This window comes from Calypte anna, chromosome 20 (genome assembly GCF_003957555.1).
Source record: "Calypte anna isolate BGI_N300 chromosome 20, bCalAnn1_v1.p, whole genome shotgun sequence".
In the NCBI taxonomy this organism is placed as follows: Eukaryota; Metazoa; Chordata; class Aves; order Apodiformes; family Trochilidae; genus Calypte; species Calypte anna.
Genome location: NC_044265.1, coordinates 13,453,974 through 13,475,084, shown reverse-complemented (window position 1 = coordinate 13,475,084; position 21,111 = coordinate 13,453,974). Strand labels below are relative to the sequence as shown.

Here is a 21,111-nt window from a genome sequence, read left to right as displayed (position 1 = left end):
GGTTTCGTGGTGGCTTTGGCAATGCTGGGTCTTTTCCAACCCAAATGATTCCATGTTTCTGTGTGCTGAGGAGATGCCAAAGTCCCCTCTGACAGACCGAGGAGCTGAGTGATGCTATGAGATGCAGAAGAACCTCCCTAAGCTGGGGGTCTGGTGGGATGAGGGACAGCACGAGCCCCACCTCTGCCCTATGAAGTTTGTTTTTAAATCCTGAGCCCATGGGCAGCCCCTCCGTGGGCTTGAGGAGCAGGCAAGGTGAGAGCACCCAAGTGGGAGGCTACAAAGAGGGCATCTGGGCTGGGGTGGTGAACACCCAGAGGGAGAGGGACTTCCTGAGCACAGCCAGCTAAAGGATGGCCTCAAGGACTCCGGCTCAGCCTCTCCCTCACCCCACCCAGCACACCCTTGTTTTTGCAGAGGTGCCTCCTGGCCGGGTTGGCAGGAGGCTCTGCTTGCCAGGGGCTGGCAGCCACCTCTGCTCTGGTGCCGACAGCCCGGCTGGCATGTTTCCCCCCAGGGAGGCTTTGGAGGGAGGCTGTACATTTCTGGGAATTGTGTGGAGCAGGGAAGGAGGTTATTGTTCCAGCTGCAAGTGTGCGGCGGGGCCGATGAGATCAGGGCTCGGTGCTGGGCTGCAGGCAGGGCTGCTCCTGGGGTGATAAGGAGGAGAAAACCCCTCTGGTCTGGGCTCCCAGTGCTGCAAGGAGAGCTTGGTGAAGCTCTGGTGGTCTGGTTCTTCTCTGGGTGGTTCCAAAGGGGGTGATGGAGGCAGGGAGCAGGCTGCCTGCATCCTCCCTGCCAGAGCATCCGTGGCTCCAGCTATGGATGGAGGAGGCCAAGCACTGCCCATCCACTGCCTGAATTTCTGAATTTCAGCTCTGCTCTGCTGCTGGGAGGTGTGTGTCCATGCAGTCACTCTCCTGTCCCCAGGGTGGTGGTGATGGAGGGACCAGCAAGGGCTTCAGCCCATGGTTGGAACACTGGGGGCCTTGTGCTATGGCAGGGCCACTTGGGGGGGTGGGATTTTAGAGGAAAAACCCTTCTGTGCTGCCCCAGCCCTCCTGACTGAGCATCTCCTTCCTCTCTGCCTTTTGATCCCTATCTCCAGCACTTCTGAAGCCTCAGTGCCAGCTCTTTGGTAGGCAGGACACAGGTCCCATCCATCCCAAACTCTGTGGGAGACTTTCTCAGAGCTTTGCTTGCAAAACCTCAGTGAGGAAGGGGCTCAAAGCCCTTTGCAATCCTTTGCTGTGGCTGAGAGGCCCATGAGAAGGAACCCACCCTCCTCCTCGGGAGGACACCTTCCTCCACGTGCCATGGCTTTTGACACAGACCCAGAAACAAGAGCCTGAGAAGGACAGACCTGCTGCCATCTAGAGAGCTTCCCCACGGCCCCGGTGAGCAGGGACAGCATAGGAAATGCTGGATGGGAAAGCCCTGTGTGAGAGCCCAGGAGCCCCTGCCTTCCCACAGCAGAGTTATCAAGGCACCAGTTCAGAGTGGTGCTTTCCATGGGCCAAAAGGGAAGTGCAGACACACCAGACTTCTCGGGGTCAAGGATGCTGGGCAAGCAATGAGCTGAGAGGCTGCAGGGGGCAAGGGAGGAGACCGGGGCATGGGGAGGGAGACACAAATAGCAAAATGAATGGCTTGGACTTCCTATGTTTTATGGAGATGAATAAAAGGAGACAGAGAGGGGGAGAAAAAGGAGACCCGAGCACTCTCACACGCTCTCACGGGTCCAGAGCCCCTTGGTGGCCAATGTGGCCACTTCTTGGCTGGCAGAGCTCAGGGCCAGCTGCTTGTCTGGCCCTGAGAACACCTCGAGAAGCAGGAGAGGCTGCTGCTCAGCACTTATTCCTCCCCCCTGTCATTATTCTCTTGAGCAGCAGTCGGTAGAGTTCAAGTTGCTAAAAGGAGGAGGTTTAGGGAACATCCAGAGAGTCTCAGAACAGCATCTGCAGAGCTGGAGGTCCAAACTCCACCCTCGTGCTTCCAACGAGCAGGGCCCAGGGGAACTGTTGTCTCCTCCTTCCATTTTGTAGGGTGGCAGATGCTGAGCTACCACACAGGGTGGTCCTGGCCACGTTCCTCTCCACGTCTGCTGCCCGCCACAGCCACATTTTGCAGCTCTCCTTGGTGCAGGATTTGTCCCCAGAGGTCCAGATGGCAGTGTCCCCAGGCACGGGCTGATCCCCAGCAGCTCCAGGACAGATGCAGGGGGAGGCTGTGGGGAGTGGAGGGCATGGAGCCTCTGTGAGATGCTCTGCTGGGATGGAGCAGGAATGAGGGCCTGAGACAGCTGGGATGGTTCCTGTTGTGTTAGGGGGGTCTGTGCCATGAGGTGAGGGGTGGAGGGGTTCTTCAGGGGAGAGGAGAGGATGGTCAGCAAGACAAGTCCCCATTGCACCAAATTCTCCAGGTTTATTAAGTGTTTGGATGGAGGAATTTTGCCTCCCTTCTTAAATGACCCTGGTGCCAGGGTAGGGGATGAAGGTCATCAAACAGCTGAAGCAAGGAGGGGGACAAAAGGCACATCCCTGCTGCCAGGCTAGGGCTGGCACAAGTGAAGGGACAGGGGGTCAGTGCCCAGCTCTCTCTCCTCCTCCTCCTCTCCCAGGTCTGAGCAGAGAGAGGCAGCAGCACAACCATCCCCAGGGTGCTCAGAACCAGGAATGGCTTCACCATCAGTGCAGGCAGGTGGCCAGCAATGTGCAGAAGCCCCACAGTGGCAGCTGCCATGCCAGCTGGAGATGGCCAAGAGCCAAAACTGAACCACCCTGCAGAGCCAGGAACTTTTTGCTCTTGCCAGGGCAGGCTCATGAGGGTGAAAAGGAAGGGAGATGCATCATAACCCCTCCACAAGATGAGATGCTTTGGCCAAGCCTCTGGCAGCTGCTCCTCTCTCCTGGCTGGCATTTCTGGTGCTGATGAGGGGTTGGGCTCTACCAGCTACTGACTGTCCATCGTTCCCTGGATGGGGCCCTTTGCTACCAGCCAGGAAGTGTGTCACCCACCAACAACCACCCTGCCTGGCCCTACAAGCTGGCACCCTAAGGCTGAGGTCCTTGGGACCTGGGCACACCTGAAGTTAGAGGGTGTCCCAGGACAGAGCTTCCCTGGAGGTCTCATGGTGGGCAAGGCTGGGCTCACCTTGTCTCTGCCTTCTCCAAAAATGGACCATCCCGAGCCTCCAGAGGTTGGGAGCAAGAGCAAGGGTTGATCTCTGAGTGAATGATGGTGGCTTGGATCTGTTTGGTATGCTGGAAGGAAGGAAAGCTCCTCTGACCTGATCCAGCCCATCCATCAGGTCTGAATCAGCAGAGAGTCACTTGGGGAGCACTGTGGGCCACTGGGAAAGCCAGGTGAGGGTTTGTGGGGTTTTATTTTGCAGAAAACTCTCCTGTCTCCAGCAGGTCTGCCTGCCCAGGGGAGCTGCCAGCCAGGCACCATGCACAGAGGTTTTCCTGGTGCCTCTGAATGTGCTGGGATCAGCTAAAACCCCCTCCCAACCTCTCCCCCCTTCCAGCAGCAGCCTCTCCCCTGCTCCGTTTTTAGCACACGCGAAGTGGCTGCTCTCAAAAGAGGTAAAAGAAAGTTCACAGATCTGCTGACAGATGGGCCCAGGCGGGAATTTCTCTGGGAATTCCTGCAATAGCAGGTTGGCTCCCGCGGAGGTGGAGTTTCCTCTGGATCTACCTCCACCCAGGCTCGGGGAGCACTCGGGCTCCAGGCTCGGGGGGGTTGGGCTGAGCTGAGCGACTCCGCTTCCCAGCCAAGGTCATCCAGAAATCCTCCCTGCTCCACCAAAGCCTCTCCTGCCCTGTTAACCCTTGGGAAGAGCAGAGCCACAGGCCTGGAGAGGGGGTTAAGCTCCAGAGCTGGCATCCCAGGGGATGGGACATTGTCCTGTGCCACCCAGCAGGCAGTGGAGGGGGCTGGAGGCGTGAGGATTTCAGGCTGGGATTTTCCTCTGCTGGGTGCCAGGATGGATCTGCTGCCAAGCAAGCAGTGCTGGGGCTGGGGTGAGGGGGGTTTGGGGCAACGGGCGGCCCGGAGTTGGTGGGGTGAGGGGGATTCTGGCTCGGGGGCAGGGAGCGACGGGGGTGACGGAGCTCGGCGTGGGTGACTGTGAGCTCTGGAATCTGAGACACGTCCCTGGCCATACTTGTGGTCAGGAACCATCCTGGTGTTGCAGAGACACAAACCACATGCACGGTGGCAGCGGGGCTGCTCCAGGGAGCCTCTGACGCCAAGGACCGGCGTGACCCGACCGCACACACAGGACAGGCAGCTGCCCGCTTCCATAAAGGACTTTCCTCTTCGAAGGGCCTTTTGTTGGGATTTCTTTCTTTCCCAGTCCCTCTCCAAAATGGCAACCCCCTCACTTCACAGCCAGAGCCTGCCAAGGGATGGAGGCTTCCCAAGATGCTGCAGAGGCTGCAGGCAAGGGGTTGGAGAGAAGATGTGTTTGCAAACCAAGGCAAGAAGTTTCAAGGTAGCTCCAAGTGTCATGCCAAGGACGAGAGAGACAGGTTTGGTCTGGGGCCACCTCTGCTGGTTCAGGGGGTGAATCGAAACGTGTCTTACACATCTGGAGATAAGTTTCTGCTTGAGGGGATCCCAGATGCCTGCTCTGTGTGAGCTCTGTGCCATGGAGAAGAGTGAGCTGGCAGCACTGGGTACTTAATGGGGAGTTTTGGGAGATAGCCACCCTGCAGAGGTTTAGCACCCACCTGTTCAGCTCTTTCAGCACGCTGGTAAAGCTAAAATCTCTGCCCTCTGACACTCAGCTGCCAGAGCAGGGTTGGTTGGAGCTGAGCTCAGAGAGCCCTGGTTCCCAACACCTCCTTCTGCAGCCCGAGGCCACCCGTAGCACATCCCCACATCCCCACAACCCTCTATCCCTTTATCACCACATCCCCACATCCCCACATTCCCACATCCCTCCATCCCCACATCTCCACTTTTTCTCTCCATCTTCAGCCCTGCCTCGCAGGACCCAGCTGCTCTTTACCAGCACGGGCAGGGCCCTCTCTGACAGATCCTACAGAGCCGTCTGTGCCGGAGGAGGCAGCGAAGTTCTCCCCCTGCCAGGTCCCAGCTGGAGAGAACAAAACCCAGTTCTGCAGCCAGTCCCAGGAGCAGCTCCCGGGGGACGTCCCCGTCCTCGCACAGTGTACGAGTGCCATCTACAGGGGGGCTCCGCGCCCCGACACCCCAAAACCCACCCCAAAACCCACCCGTCCCCTCTGCACCCTTCTCCTCATCACTCCCCTGTCCCTGGGGCTGTGCAGGGTTGGCTGCACGACCTCGGGGGGGGGGGGATGGCCAAATATTGGGGGTAACGCCGGTGCTTGAAGGTGACCCTCTGTGGGGCTGCAGCCATAGGTGACATCCTTTTGGTCCTCTGTCGCAGCTGGAGCCCCTTCCCTGACCCCGATCCCCCCGGGGCTGATGACACTGATAGCCATCAGCTCACCTGCAGGAGGTGATGCGGGGCTCACCTGTGGCAGGGGCCAGGCAGTTTATAAAGGGCAGGAACTCCCTCCACCCACCCTGTGTGAGCTCTGGGGGGTTGCAGCAGTGCTCAGCTCTCCCCGCTGCGGAACCACACGGGGCTGAGTCCTCGGGGGGGCTCCTGAGAGATGGGGGGGGCTGTGGGTGATGCTGTGCTGGGTGGAGGGGGCCTGGCTGAGCTGCCACTGCCCCATGACAACAGAGTGGGACACGCGTGTGCTCTCTACTGGCTCGGGAAGACCCTGAATCGGGAGCGAAGGACCACGGGGGGGGGCTCCCACGCCGCATTCCACTCCGGGACGCTGACGCGGCGGCCCTGAGTGAGCGGACTACAACTCCCACAGTGCCCCGCGGCGCGGCAGGGCTGAAGTGCGCGGGGCATGCCGGGAGTTGTAGTCCCGCCGCTCGGCTGCGCCGCGAGAAGAGGCGGGAGGGCGCCCGCAGGACTACAACTCCCACAGTGCCCCGCGCGCCGCCCGCCCGGACTGCGGTACCGGGGGTTCTGGTGGGCACCGGCAGCAACCGCCGAACCCCCCCCCCCCTCCCATCCCCGTAGCCCCCGCCCGGGCTCCCGGGAGCGGCCGCCGCCATGGGCGGGGAGGAGGAGATCGTGCGCATCGCCAGGCGGCTGGACAAGATGGTGGCCAAGAAGAGCGCGGTGAGTGGCGGCGGCGGCCCGGTTCGGTTCGGTTCCCCGCAGCCCGGTTGGGGTGAAGGGGCCTCCCCCGTGCCCGGTTTCTGCCGTAAGGAACCGGAGCTCCTCTCCCCGCGGGGTCCCCGGCTTCTCGGCCGTGCTGTAGGGACCCCCGCGTCCCCCTTTCCCCAGCCCCCATTTTGGGGCAGCAAACAGCCCTTTCGGGACTCTCTCCGTGAATATTCGGTACCGGGGCCGTGCAGCCCTTGTGTCCCCCCTTTCCTCCCGCTGGGAAGGAGCAGTTTCCCCCCTCTCTCAGGTCTGGGAGCAGCGGGTGCTCTCCCTCACCCTTCCCCATTTGTTTTGGTGCTGTGGGATCTTCCATCCCACTGCCTGGAATTATTTTTATTTGTTTTAGTGGGGATGCTCCATGTTCCCCCTCTGCTGCTGGGGGATTCCCCCTTTTTCCCCACACCCTGCCCCCCATCTTACCCTCCTGGGGCTCACCCTCTGCTGCCTGCTGGGCTGGTCCATGGGGGTTATCCTTAACCCTCATCCCTTTCCTTGGGAAAGGGAATTCTGGTGCAATTCCCCCCCTTCCCACCAGCACTGCCCTGGGGCTCTGCTTTGCCCCCAGAGAAACCCTCCAATGCTTCTCTCTTTACCTCCTGCATCCCCATCCCATTCCAACACCACTTCTCCCTCTTGCTGGGTATGGGAAGGGCTGACCAGGCTATGGATTTCACCCTGGGGGTCTTGGGGGAGGGATTGGTTATAAATAGGGGGGCCAGGAGCGAGTGGGGACCTGATGGGGACCGATCAGCTTGTGTCTGGATGAGGACAGATGACAGCACCCAAGGCAGCAAGCTGGGTGACAAGGGCTTGTTATGGAGGTTTGGAGTGAGGGGTTTTTTTGGGGGGGTGGGTGTGTGTGTGGGAGGTGATGGGGTGAGGAGGGGAAGGGTTTAGGGGCACATGGTGTGTGGGTGCTGGGGTGCTGGCCCCGCTCTGGCAGCCGTGGGTGGAGTGAGGGGTGAGCGGTGGCACTTGGAGCTGTTGTGACAACCCGGGGCTGTGTGCTTGGGTTCAACCAGAGCCTGTGTGCTGTCTCTTCCCCTCGGTGCCAGGTGTGCAACGCCACTGTTGAAATAGGAAAGGAGCAGCTTGGCAGGATTTGCTTCCCAGCTCCATTGAGAAAGAGCTTCTGAGCCCAGCGGTACGACACCTTTCCTCTGGGGTGGCATTTGGGGTGGGACTGCACCCCAGCAGCTCGAGCTGTGGCTAATTTGTCACCTCTTCCTGCAGGATGGTTGCCTGGAGCACCTGTTTATATTTCTAGTTTTTGTCTGGATCCTCCCTCCCCCCTTTTTGTCCCCAGTGGCTCTGATAACAGAGGCAGGAACCGCCCCGCTGGGTTTGGATGTGCAGGGCTGGATTTGATGGAGCTCCTTTGGAGGAACAGGAAAGGTGGGAAACTGCCCGAGTGGGATGGCCCTCCTTCTGGGTATGGTAATGTGTGGTTTCCACTGGTGTGAGCTGCTTGGCTGTGACTCTGCTTTGGTTTGGGCTTTTTCAGCTGGATCTGAGGGCAGGGTTGGGACAGGGCAGGCTGCTCTGCTTCCCTGGGATCTGTAGGGTTTGGTGCTTGGAGTGGTTTGGTGTTTGAAAAGAGCTGCTTGATGTGTGACCACCAGAAGGTTTGGTAGCAGGGGGATGGGAGGAAAGAGCCCCCTGGATGGAGATGGGCACAATCCAGGCTGGGGGATGCTGGAGGGAGATTGGGCCAGTGCTCTTCTCCCTGCCATTTGTCTTGGGTCACTGCCAATTTTGGGTATCTACAGATTGCCTAGGCAGAATTCTGGTTTTTCTGGGTCCTGGGATGTATAGCTGATATAAGGAAACTTCATGTGATGAGTTTCAAGTGACCAACCCTTCAGCTTCACTGATTGATGGCTTTGCTCTTACTCTCAGCTCTTGTCCTGAGCAGAGGGAGGTATCAAGATGAAAACCAGGGAACAACCACCTGAAGTTTCATGCTGTAGAAAGAGGATACTTTTAGCTTTGGCTCTTGGCAATGATTGATAAGAGTTTGATAAGTGCTCCTGGAAGCTACGTGGTGTGCTGGGGAAACAGTTGTGATTCAGAGTGCATTTTTCAGGTGTTAAAAATGTTAACCTGGCCAGGTAAGGATAATTAGCTCATGCTGCAGTTGTACAACACACTGGCAAAGATCTGTAGCCTTCCAGAGCTCTTCTGGTTTGCCCATTCCAACATCTTGGGTGCCTCCAGATTGCAGGATCTATTTTCTGTCTGGAACAGCAATCCCTGCAGTAATCTTGCTCATGTGTTAAATGAGGTTTGTTGGTGTTTTCCCCTTTGAATTCTACTTTCTGAATTTATTCCCAAGCTGTTGGATTTCTTTACTAAAAGCTGGGGCACTCATTCTCTCTTTTTTTCCCCCCCAGGATGGTGCAATGGATTTACTGAAAGAACTGAAAACTATGCCTATGACTTTGGACTTACTGCAGGTAAGTTGCAGGGTTAGGGCAGAAAGCTGCAGTCTGCATCTGCAGGAGTCTAAAATGTTGTCTCAGTTGATTTCCTTTCACTTCTTGCCTCAAAGTATTAAAAAAAACATATAAAAAAAATTACTGAGCTTCAGTTTTGGACTGAAGAGCTCTGGGCCACCATTTGCTGCTTGAAACTTGTGCACAGCTGATCAGGCAAATGTGGGTAACTGCTCCAATCCTGTCTTAGGTTTCAAAGAGAAGGGAGAGGAGATTAAAGTAGCAAAAGAAAAAAAAGGGAGCAGTGGTGGGAGAAGTTTCTTAGGTCTTTGTAATGGTGATATTCAGGACATTGGGAAGGTGTGAAGAGAATTACAATTCAGATGGGTGTCTGGAATCTTTCACCCTCAGCTTGAATGTCACTGGGAGGTATTTGGAGGGGATGGGATGTCTTCTGGGAGGCTTCAGGAATTTGCAGAGTGTTATCTCACCCATCCAGAGCTGTAAGGAGATAATCATTCTGCAGATCCTTGGGCACTGATGACTTTGTCATGCTGATTTTTGGTTGTTTCAGTCAGTAACAACTCATGATTCTGTTCTGGAATGATTGATTTGAATGCTCACTTTGCAGTCCACCCGCATTGGGATGTCAGTAAATGCACTGAGGAAGCAGAGCACAGATGAAGAAGTGATATCACTTGCCAAATCCCTCATCAAATCTTGGAAAAAACTTCTAGGTAAGGAAATCAGCCCCTTCCTGTCAGATTCAACTTGTGAAGGAGCTGGCTGGGTTTCTCAGGAGAGCTTCTCTATTGCCCTACATGGAATATTCCAGCAAATCAGCCTTTCCAAGCCTCTGTCTTTCAGCTTTTGTCTCTGAGCATGCATTCAGCTACATTTAGCTCCTGCTGTCAACCCACCAGCTGGCTCTGCCTTGGAAGTGAACTGAAAGCTTCAAAACTCTTTTTAACATGTACCTGTCCACATAATAATTAGCAGCATTATTTGTAGAAGCAATATCTGGCCCCTCCAGCCCCACTGGTGCTGTGTGGCATTAATACAACACCTGCAGCAGCTTGGAAAGGGAAAGTTGGAATGATTTTGGGTGACAGGGTGGAGAAGGACCTTAGTTTAACACCTTGTAGACAAATCCATGTGGACAAATCCTGGTGGAGGGGCTTTCAGGGTGATGGATGGAGATAAGCAGAAGGCTGTGATTCTCTGTGAGAAATCTTAACACTTCTATAGCACCAATAAATGTCAGAATTACAGATGGAGGGATTACAAATATGGTCTTTATGGTTACCTTTGTGATAAAAGAATGGGGCACCTGTGCTCCTGAGATAGCTCTCCTGTACCCTTCCAGCAAACCTGTGTTTTCCTCTGTGTACCCCAATGTGAAATCCAAATTCCTTATTTTTCAAACAGATCTTTTGGGCAGCTGTGTGTAAAAAGAAAAAAAGAAAAAAAGCCAAGAGGGACATGGTCTGTGAGGGGCAGTGAAATGTGCAGCTGGTTTTAGCCTGCACCCCAGGACTCTCCAGTTCCTAACAGAGTACAGGGGTGTTTGGAGCACTGTGTTCCTGTCCTGATGGACACCTCAGGCCTGATGTGTATTGGCCAGGCTGAGACAGTTTCCCTCTGGGTCAGCAGTAAAAGGCAAGTCCTCTCCAGAGCTGTGCTCTTGGCTTTCAGCAGCACATGAGAAACAGAGAGGCTGGATTCCCAGAAGGACTGAATTCCCTGAAGGATGAGCCAGTGCTGGCCCTTGAGGTGGTGTTGGCTGGAAATGCTGCTTTTAATGGTGCTTTAGGGAACTTTGATCTAATCTGTCCTCAGCAGGCAGAGTGTCTGAAAGCAACACTTGTGATGAGGCATGTCTTGTGAGGAGGCTGATCTCCTGGGCAGGGAAGGGATTGCTCTTTGGGTTGGTGAGGGAAGCTTTTGTTTGAATTAGTCTCTACTTAGGAGGGAGCAAAAGGTCTTGGAGGATCACCAGGTTCTTCTGATTCTTTTTGGAGAATAGGAACTTTCCTTAGGCCAGCACTGTGCAGAGAAGACATTGATGAGTGTCTGCAGGGTGGCAGCATCAGAACCTTTCTGAACCCTTCAGTATTCCCTTCTCTTCTTTTGGACACAGATGCTTCTGAGGAGAAGAGTGAGGAGAAGAAGAAAAGCCTGTCCTTGCCAACATCTTCCTCAAAGGAGACTGGTAACTCAAGAGAGCAAAGGTAATGCTTCCCTGTAGCCAAAGATGATGCTGAACTTGAATTTTCTTAAGGCACCTCACATCAGTTTTTGTTTCCAAGTGTTTTGAGCTGTCAATAAGGCATGAGCACATTCCTGGTCACAAACAAGGGAAGTGTAGACTTCTTCAGAGATGATCTGTGTGGTGGTGTTAGCAAACTGTAATGCAGAAAAATACCTTTCCAAAATACACTGGGGTTAGTGAGGTTTCTGTTTTCTTTAATCTTATTTCCTGGTTTTCTACTCTTATGTGTCAGTTTTTCTATTTGTAAAACATTCTTTTTTTTTGTGTCTTACCTTCTTATATATTTTTGCTTATTTCTAACTTTGAGCTCCTTAGAATGAAGATTTATTTTTGGCCTTTGCAATCCCAGGTGATGGATGAGATGGATTCCTACCTCATTAGAGTAAAACTTCCATTTCTTTGTCCTTGACAAGTCCCAGCAGAAGTCCCCTGCTCACTCTGGCCTGATGTCCACCCATCAGAACCTCTGCTGCACACTTGCTTTTTGCCACCTTTTGAACTTTTCATCCTGCTTCCAGGATCTGTGGCTGCACTTGCCAAGTCAGGGATCAAAGGGGAGGGGGTAAATGTGATTTAAAGCTTTGTCCCAGGGGCTGCAGACTCCTCTCAGCATCAGATCCCAGCTCTTCCTGATGGGAAAAGGGGAAGGCAGGGATTACCCACTTGGCTGGGACTGCTCAAGCCAGGAAGCACTATTCCAGTTCAAAGAGAATGGGAAATTCTGATTTAGTGTGTGTTAATTCTGATTTATGTGTATTAATGCAGGAATTATGTATTAATTGTGATTTAATCTTTGGAAAATTGCCCCTAGGGAAGACAGAGCCTGGAGGGAACAAGTGTCAGACATTCTCTGAGCATAAGGGCATTTTCTCCATGAGCAAAATGAGCTGAGCCTGCTGGGATGTCTGGTGTGGAGGCAGAACCTGGTGATAATTCCACTCAGAACAAGATCCTGGCTGGAGGTGGAGAGGCAAACCCCAGACTCCTTGCTTTGTCAGACAGTTAGCAGGGGGTGTGTGGAGTGGAGCTTTCTGCTTGTGCTCCCCTGGGCTTTGAGGATGTGCTGCAGCTCCTGCAGGGCCTTTTTCTCCTTCTTGATGCTCTTTACACATATTCAGCCTCCATTTTCTGGGTGGCAAAGCATCCCTTTGGAGCAGAGTGAACAGAAGCAAAGGGATCAGAGCAGCATGGACCAGCAGGAGTTTGTTGAGCCAGGCTCTCTTGCTAGAGACAGGAGTGTTTATTTTCCAGTGCTGCAGAATAAACTACTTAATCTGCCTTGAAAAGAGAAGTAATTTACTAGCAGTGGAGAGTCTTGGAAGCCAAGGCTGTGCTGCAGGGAGGCTCAGGGTGTGATAGCTGGTTCAGAGCAGGACAGCAGAGGTCATCTTGTATCCAGCTATTTCAGCCACTTAGTCTGATAGATTTTGGCTAGGCTTTTCTCTGCTCTCAGGGAGAAATACTTGAATAGCTCTTGGCCTGAAACTTGCCTTGCTCTCTGGAGCACAGATGTAGAAATCCCTCCCTTCTTGCCCAGGTGGCCAAGAAGGCCAATGGCATCCTGGGCTGGCTCAGGAACAGTGTGGCCAGCAGGTCCAGGGAAGGGATTCTGCCCCTGTGCTCAGCTCTGGGGAGGCCACAGCTTGAGTCCTGTGTCCAGTTCTGGGCCCCTCAGCTCAGGAAGGAGATTGAGGTGCTGGAGCAGGTCCAAAGGAGGCAACTGAGCTGGTGAAGGGATCCAGCACAGATCCTGTGAGGAGAGGCTGAGGGAGCTGGGGGTGTTGAGGCTGGAGAAGAGGAGGCTCAGGGGAGACCTCATCACTCTCTCCAACTCCCTGAAAGGAGGTTGGAGCTGGGGGGGGTTGGGCTCTTTTCCCAGGCAACTCTCAGCAAGACAAGAGGGCACAAAGGGTCTCAAGTTGTGCCAGGGGAGGTTTAGGTTGGAGATGAGAAAGAATTTCTTTCTGGAGAGGGTGATCAGGCATTGGAATGGGCTGCCCAGGGAAGTAGTGGATTCTCCGTGTCTGGAGATCTTTCCAAAGAGCCTGGATGTGGCACTGAGTGCCATGGGCTGGGAACCACGGGGGGAGTGGATCAAGGGTTGGACTTGATGAGCTCTGAGGTCCCTTCCAACCCAGCCCATTCTATGATTCTCTGTAGGGAGTGGGGAGCTGTGAGACCTGAGGGCTCTGAGCATGGAGCTGGCACCTGGGAAGTTCCATGCTGCATTACTCTGATCCAAAGCAGATTCTGTTGTGCTGGGGTACTTTACACTCTTAGTGTAGTACTTTTTAATGGGCTCTGCCTAATATTTCTCTGTCTTTGGCAACAGGAGCCTTTTCTTTTCCAGGAGTCTCTAAACTGCTTTTATCAGGAGGTTTGGGATTTGGCTCTTCTGTGGGATTTTCTTCCCATTCTGTTTGCAGTCCCTGGCTGTTGCTTTGCCACCATTTTGTTCCAGCATAGCCTTATTTTTTTTATGTATAAACTTTTGTTGCCTGGATAGACTCACAAGCTCTTTCTCCTGTTCATCAGGAACAGTGTGGACCACAAGGATTTCCTGAAATCAGTCTTCTAGGTGTGTTTGAGGACTTATTTCCCAACTATTCTAATTATAAACTAACTTCTAAAGCCCAGCAACTTTCTGTGCAGGCTTTGGAATGGCTGAGAAGTCTGTTTGATGTAATCAGTGGGTCAGCAGTTGTCATCTCTGGGCATGCATCTCTAGGCAAATAATTCTTTACTTATCAGAAGTAAGAAAACCATGTATCTTCTTCAGCTTTTTTCCACCTCCAGGGAATAAACATCTAAATACTTAAGTCAATAGCATTTGCAGATAGAACCTTTCTGAAAATCAAGTATTTCATGTGCAAATATCAGTTTCAAGATCTGACACTAAGGATGGAATGTGGTGAAGTTGAGTGTTGAGTTCACTTGAAGTGTTTTGCTCTGGGAGACCTTAATGTCACCTTGCTTCCAAAATGAGACAGGAGTTAAAGCTGGAAGAGCTCTCAGGAAAGCTTTTCCTCTTCCCCAGGACAGCACAACCTCTGCCCAAGCTGTCCTCAAGAGACCTTTCTCTAGGATCTTCTATGACCACCTTATAAAAACCTCAGGATAAAACATTTCCACAGTTTCTAATTCATAATTCACTTTTCCAGTTTGAAACTTACTCTCAATCAAAGAGTAAGAGTTGCTTTTGTCCCTAGCAAGTATGGAGGAGTTTTTTTTTTTTTACTGTCTTGTTTTGTAACAATTTTTGGGTATTTCAGGTCTTGTCTCCTCTAAGTCTTCTTGCTGCAAACCCCTGCAATTCCTTCAGTCTTGCCTCTTGTACGTATGTTTTCTAGGTTCCTGCCTTTTGTCCTTTGGGAAGTCTCATTTTTCCAAACTGCCCTGTGCAACACAATCATCTGAGCCTTTCTCTCAGTGACCTCAACTGGAGCCATTCTGACCTCTGAAGTTTCTCTTTTAGCTCCAACAAAAGGCAGGAGCCTCCAAAGACTCCGACCACCCCCAAGATCACCACGTTCCCCCCAGCACCCATCACCTGTGATGCTGTCCGAAACAAATGCAGAGAAATGCTGACAACAGCTCTGCAGGCTGATGGTGAGTGCTGAGGTTAACCCTGGGCTCCCTGAAGTCCTCCCCAGCTCCTCCTGTGTCCTGAGAGTCCTCTGTCTGGAGCTCAGCACCTTTGTTCAAAGGATTATTGCCATCCATCTGCTCTTAGCCTCCCCTGCACTGTGGTCGTCTGGCCCTGGGGTGGAACAGGGCTCTCTTGTGCTCAGGCTGTGCCATCTCAAATGAGGCACCTGCAGGTGCTCAGCCAGGTTTTAAACCCCTCAAGCTGAACACATGCTTGTGTCCAACCTGCAGATCCCTCTGGAAAACTGGGGTTTAAGAACTACAGAGTTTTATTAATTTAGAGCCAAGGAATGGAGGTGGCAGATGGAGAAGTTCACAAAGTCTTTATTGCTTGCCTTCCTCTGCATGCATGGAGGCTGCATTTAAATGCTTTATTTAACTCTTAGAAAAAGAAACTTTCCATCTGAAGCCTGGGAAATGGTCCCCTCAGGTCTTTCCCTAAGCTCAGCCCTGCTCTGTGGCCTTGGTTACCATACCCAGTTACTGCACTCTACATGGTGCTGATGGATTGGGGTCTGAAAGAAGAGGGGAGGAGCAGAGTCCTGAGCTGAGAAGAACAAGGAAAGCTTTTAGCCCCAAATGCTTTTGGGCCTTGCCAGATTGTTGGTTTGGGGAGAGCTACTTCCCACAGCCCCCAGGATCTCCTGGGAATTCCTGCTGATCCATTTTTGATTCCAACTCTACCAAGAAGGTAGTGGAAAAACTTCTGGGAACCAGATTCTTGTTGGCTTTGTCTAGTGCAGTCCATCTCCCAGAGAGAAAGGGCCAAGGCAGGCTGGATTGATCCATTTGCATCCCTGCCCTTTTCTAAAGGTTGAAGGGCTGCTCTTTGGTGTCAAAGCATCAAAACAGCAAACTATCTAGATTTCTGTCTCAGAAATGCTGAGCTTGGGGACCCCTTGCCTGGTTGGAAGGCACTGACCTTGTGTTTCTCTTGTCTTCCAGATGACTATATTGCCATTGGTGCTGACTGTGAGCACATAGCAGCTCAGATTGAAGAATATATCCTTACTGCACAGGCCCTGCCTGCCTCCAGGCCATGAATTTAATGTCTTGGCATCAGTGTTCTGCTCTAGCTCTGCTTGCCAGGGTTCTGGCTCTGGTTTCAGCTCTGCTTGGATGAGTTCTGGGTCACTACGGAGCCACCAGTGCAGAGTTGGGAGCTGAGGGCAGACCCCTTGCTGGTCTGATGAACATGGTTATTGCACCATACTGGACCATAATCCCCAGTTTGTCCTTCTCATAAAGAGATTGTCCTGCCCTTATCTCTGCTTCCAAATGCATGAAGCTTCCCTCTGCCTCCCTGTTGAGGAGGGTGTGCTGGTGGAGGCAAAACCAATGGGAATGGTGGAGAAACAAGGATGAAATTGCATGTTGGCTTGAGATGAGCCAGGAGGTTGCTTGGTGAGGGGGTTGTGGGGTAGGAGGATTTCTTAGAGGAGAGTTTTGTGGCAGCTTTGCTGAGAAAAAGAGGATGAAGAACCTGAGCATAGCTGAAAAGAAACATTACTTCCAGCACAGTGAAAATTAAATCTTCTGTGCTCTGGGGTCAGCACCAACCTCTCAGAGCAGGCACTGCTCTTGGGTTCCTCCACCCTCAGCTGTGTCCTGGCATCAGGGAGCATTCCCTGCTTTTCCTGAGTAGTGCAGAAAGTGCTTGGGGGCCTCTGGGCTGGTTTTCAGACTCCTTGACTGCCACGCACGCATATACCAGGACGTGAAGAACACTGACATGAAATACAAAAACCGCGTGAGGAGCCGCATCTCCAACCTGAAGGACTCCAAAAATCCTGAGCTGAAAAAGAATGTGCTGTGTGGGGCCATCACTCCTGAGCAGATTGCAGTGATGACCTCAGAGGTAAGGAAGCTTTTTACAGTGTCCTGTGGTTTAGCCTGAAGCCAGGGGCTGATCTGCCAGGGTTGCAGATGTCTCAGCAGAGTGCGTGGAGAAGGAGGTAGGGATGGGGTTTGCAGTGTGGAGAGTGATCTGTTGGTATTCCATGAACCAGGAATGAAAGGCTTTCTGTGGTAATACCCATCTGTCCTGTTGAGTTTCCACTGGAGTGGGACAGATGTCATTTTATTGCTTTTTGCTTTTTTGAAAGGAAATGGCCAGTAATGAGCTGAAGGAGATCAGGAAAGCCATGACGAAAGAAGCAATCCGGGAGCACCAGATGGCCAAGACAGGAGGGACACAGACTGATCTCTTCACCTGTGGGAAATGCAAGAAGAAGAACTGCACCTACACCCAGGTTAGTTTTCTAGCTCCTAAAACCTCTGCCTTGTTGAGCCCTGCACAGGACTTTCAGGAGCTCTTACTGCTTTTTGTCCACTTGTGGCTCTCTAAAACGTGCACAGTGGTTTTGCACCCATCTTCCCTGGGAGTTTGTGTAACTTGGCTCATTTGTACAAGAGAAGGGTTGTGCAGAGCAAGGAAGTTTCCTTGTTTGCTGCACAGCAGGCATGTTCAACCTGCATGCTGAAAGCAGGTGCTGGGAACGTGGGGATCCAGACAAGAAAGGAGGTGAGTGGTGCAGAGGAGAGAGACTGCAGAAACTGAGTCAGGCACCTTGGTGGCATTAAAAGTGCAAATGAAGAATGCAGATAAGCTGCAGCTGGACAGATCCCAACTTACTTAAAATAAAGTGGAAAAGGTGAAAGCTGGGGAATAAGCAGAGCAGTGTGATGGGAGCAGGCAGAGGGGATTTTTCTCCTCAGTGGACAGCTGCTGGCAGCCTCGTGCATTCCCAGTGCCTTTCAGCTCCTGTGTTTGGGGCAGAGCATCTGGAGATCAATGTGCCTTAGCTGTGAGTCAGTGGATTAGAATGCACAGATACCCAAAAATGCACCAAGCAAACAGGCAGTTGCTGCTGGGTGGGTGCACACAAACTGGATGTGCAGACACAGAGGAGTGAAACTCTTTTGTACTCCTGGACGTGACGTACAAAGGCAGCTGAGAGCCAGGCAGCTGGGCTGGGATTTTCCTTTGGCTCAGCAGCAGCCTCACATCCCACAGGCTGGATGGGGCCAGAGGCATCCCAGGAAGACAGCTGGAAACACTGCACTTTTTCCTCTCTGCAGCGTGTGGGACTTTGGTCTCCACCTGCAGCAGAGTGGAAGCCAACTGCTTGGAATCAGGGTAGGTGATGACAGTGAATGGAAATCTCAGGAGGTTTTCTGGTTTTTATTATTAGTTTTCCAGTGAAATCACTGTTTGGTGACTGAGGTGTTGCGAGTTCCAAGCGGAGGAACTGATGTTTGTGGAAGCATAGGAAGCTGGGCAGTAACACTGGGTGAGAATTACAGAATTCAGCCACCAGCCTGTTTGCAAAACATGCTTCATTTGCATCTTGCAAATGCTGTGACTCTTGCATATTGGGTAATTACACATGTAGATCACCATAATTACCCCTTGACATAGTTCTGTTGTCTGGCTTGCACAGGGGGTACCAGTATTTTCAGTGTGGATCTGCCTTGTGGTATTCAAATGCTGTGAAACTGTTTCTGGCAAGAACCAGTCAGAGGCAGCAGTCACATCTGGGCTGAATACCAGAGTTCCTTAATGGCTCAAATCTAAACCAGACTGGAAATGTGCAGAACCTGATAACTCCTGGGATTTATCATGCTCCTGGGAGGCCAGGACATAGGACTGCTCTTGAGTGCTTTTTTTTTTTAGTGGTGCTGCAGGTGCTTGGTGTGCTGAGGGTTTTGTCATCATCTCACTGCAGGCTCTGTCCCTTCCTGGGAACACTGTGGGCGGGGAGATGCTCCAAACCACCTCCCTCTGGTATCCTCAGACTGCAGTGAGGTGCTGAGAGGTGTGCAGGAAATCTCAGCTCATGGAACAACAACCAAACTCCTTCCCAGGGAAGCTCCTCTTGCCCTCCCATGTCTCTCCCTGGTTTTTTTTTTTCTGAACAGCAGCACCCCAGCGCCAATCCCTGGTGGCCAAGAGGCAGCAGGAGCTCCCTGTAACCCTTTTCCTGGGGCCATGGAGGATGCTGAGCTCTCATTTCCCTCCTGTCTCCCCCAGGTGCAGACCCGCAGCTCGGATGAGCCCATGACCACCTTCGTCGTGTGCAACGAGTGTGGGAATCGCTGGAAGGTAGCACACCAAGGATATTACTGGCACTGAGGGGTGTTAGGGTGGCTGCACCCAGGCTGCTGCAGGCCCTTAGAGCTGCTGCCCTCACGGGGTGCTTGCCAAAAGCTCTAGCAAGTCACCTTTCCTCCCAGCACAGAGGAGAGAGAGAGCTCCTGGGTTCATCCCATCTCTGCAGACCAGCTTGGGGTCGAGGCTCACTTGTGCATTCCCTGCCTCCTTCTTCCTCACATCCTCTCTTCTGCCATCACCAGCTTCACAGTGCTTTCCATCCTCCCTCTGTCCCCCTCTCTCATCAGTCAGGATTTTAAACCAGCTGTTTTCACACTGCACACAGAGCTCGGGGTGAGCAGAGATCTCTGGTCCATGGTGAGCAGAAGTGGCAGAGCTCCCAAGTGCCAAAGAGCCACAGTTGAGAGATTCAAAGAGGAGCTGAGCTTGGCCCCTGCCCCAAGGGGCTGAGCCTTGCCTCTGCAGGGTCCCCAAGCCCTTGCCAGCTGCAGAAACAAAACCATCACCTGGATCCCACTCTTCTTCTAGGCCAGCACGTGCATGATCCACAAACTCCTTTGGCAGCCAGTTAATTCTTTTTTTTTTTTTTTTTTTCTAATTGGGGTTTAAACTCCCTTCTCTTGCAGTTCTGCTGATATGTGCCATGGCCTGAGAGCAGCAGCCAAACACAGCTCAGAGTGCACCTCCCTCCAGCAGCTCCCACGGCATTTGTCTTAACTGTGTCCCTGTGAGTTTGCATTGTCACCAGCTGAGAGAGCAGTCCCTGCCTGGGCCCCACAGGAGAGCCCCAGCTGAGGGCTGACAGGTTGGCAGGAGGGCTCACTAAACACGTTTTTAGTCATTATTTTTCTCATCTAAGCAAGTAAGGTCACTTTTTTTTATTTTTTATTTTTTTTTCCTTCTAAACTAATTAAATGTTTTTGTCAGTTTCTGACTTTTATTTGAGCTGGGTGTGGGCAGCACTTTGCATTTATTATTTTTTTTTATGGTGTGGAACTGGATGGGAGCTTGATGGATGGTTAATGTCCAGGTGGATGAGGACTGAGCAGTGCCTGGAGCACCAGAAAGAGAGAAACCATTTGTAGGTCCTGGGATGCTGGTTCCTGGGTCAAGTCCTAGGGTGGGCAGTGTTGGTTTCCCCCCCCTGGTTGTGGGGTCCTGATGATGGAACACAGCTTTTGGGGCACAGAGCAGATGCTTGGCAGTGTTCATTTGGTTTTGCAGTGATGCCTCATGTTGTCACCAGCATGAGCTGTGCAGGGACAGGGTGACATATAAAAAGAAAACCCCCAAACTGTTGATCTGGGGGAGTAGGGAGCTTCTCCAATACAGGGAGAAGCTATCCATAGAGGAGGAGGAGGGATTCCACTGGCTGGTGGGAGTGTTAAAAGGGAATCTCAGGCACTTTTCTGCTTGTCTATGCTCTGCTCTTAGCTTGACAGCTGAAAGGCAGCCTGAATTTTCTGGAGAAGCTCAGGAGGAGGTGAAATGCTGCAAAAAAAAAAATTTTTCAGAGGTTTGGACCTGGAGGAGACAGGTAGGGATTTACAGGTATTGGTGGGACCTGTTAGCACTTAGCTCTGAGGTTGAACTTGAGTTTTGACCAAGAGCAGGGCAAGACTTGGGGTCCCAGAGCTGCCAACTTGACTGAGTGGGACCTGCAGGGTCAGGCTCTTGCTGGGAAGTAACTGCAATTTAATGGAAAATCCTGCCTGTCCTCACAACAGCTTTCAGCCTAAAACTTAAAATCCTCCTGCTTTCCTTTTCCTAGCCTTAAACTGGGTGATGCAGCATCTGGGGGACAGTGCTGTGCACTGCAGCTCTTGTGCTGGGGCATTGGCAGTCCCCTCTCCCATGGCATCATTCCCCACTTCCTGAGCAAAAATCCAAGTATTTCCAGTGGCTTTTCAGCATGCCAGAGAGCAGGCATTCAGCAGAGACCTTGGAGGGGAGGAAGCAGCCACATGAAAGCAGCAGGAAATGTGCTCCCAGCCCCTTTGAGGGCTGAGCTCCTCCAGAGGCAGAGATCCCAAACAGGATCCTTTGCTTGGGGCTTGCACGTTATGGGGTGCAGCCAAATCTCCCAAGAAGGAAAAGACTCAAAGACGCTGACAAGTTTGTTTAAGCCTCATGAGTCTTGTGGCAAATAGGATTATTCAAACCAGGCTGAGGAGGGAACAGTGTCCTAATGCTTAAAAAAAGCTTCAGGATCTGAAACCAGAGTTGGCCAAGGCCCTCTGGCTTGTGTGCTGGGAGCAGGAGCCAGCTCATTACCAGTTGCTGTTGCCTTTCTTCTCTTGGGTTCCTCTAAGGAGGGGAGTGGGGTTTGGGTGCAGTTTGCTGAGAATCCTGAGTTGGGGATGAAGGGTTCCAAGCAGCAGGAAACCCTTGGAAGAGAGGGAAAAGTGACTCAGGG

At 52.5% G+C, this 21,111-nt stretch overlaps 1 protein-coding gene across 4 annotated transcripts; it reads left to right on the top strand.

The window, feature by feature from the left end:
- The first annotated feature begins 5,987 nt into the window (after positions 1-5,987).
- On the top strand, positions 5,988-19,640 carry TCEA2 (transcription elongation factor A2). 4 transcript variants are annotated; one of them, XM_030462801.1, is made up of 12 exons: positions 5,988-6,178; positions 7,282-7,370; positions 7,460-7,621; positions 8,620-8,682; positions 9,293-9,398; positions 10,802-10,892; positions 14,409-14,542; positions 15,527-15,583; positions 16,285-16,439; positions 16,687-16,833; positions 18,615-18,686; positions 19,322-19,640. In XM_030462801.1, the coding sequence occupies exons 4-12, from the start codon at positions 8,629-8,631 to the stop codon at positions 19,328-19,330; spliced, it is 825 nt and encodes a 274-aa protein (XP_030318661.1). In that variant the 5' UTR covers positions 5,988-6,178; positions 7,282-7,370; positions 7,460-7,621; positions 8,620-8,628; the 3' UTR covers positions 19,331-19,640. The 4 variants fall into 4 exon arrangements, with proteins under 4 accessions (XP_030318661.1, XP_030318659.1, XP_030318657.1 ...); XM_030462800.1 differs by lacking the exon at positions 19,322-19,640 and having other exon boundaries at positions 6,095-6,178; positions 18,615-18,975; XM_030462799.1 differs by lacking the exons at positions 7,282-7,370; positions 7,460-7,621.
- Positions 19,641-21,111: the final 1,471 nt, after the last annotated feature.

Excerpts from the sequence above, each read along its gene's own strand:
- TCEA2 (XM_030462797.1), top strand. The coding sequence starts at position 6,110 with ATGGGCGGGGAGGAGGAGATCGTGCGCATCGCCAGGCGGCTGGACAAG. Across the intron at positions 10,893-14,408 it reads GGTAACTCAAGAGAGCAAAG|CTCCAACAAAAGGCAGGAGC; the intron begins GTAATGCTTCCC and ends TTTCTCTTTTAG. Across the intron at positions 16,834-18,614 it reads AGAACTGCACCTACACCCAG|GTGCAGACCCGCAGCTCGGA; the intron begins GTTAGTTTTCTA and ends TGTCTCCCCCAG.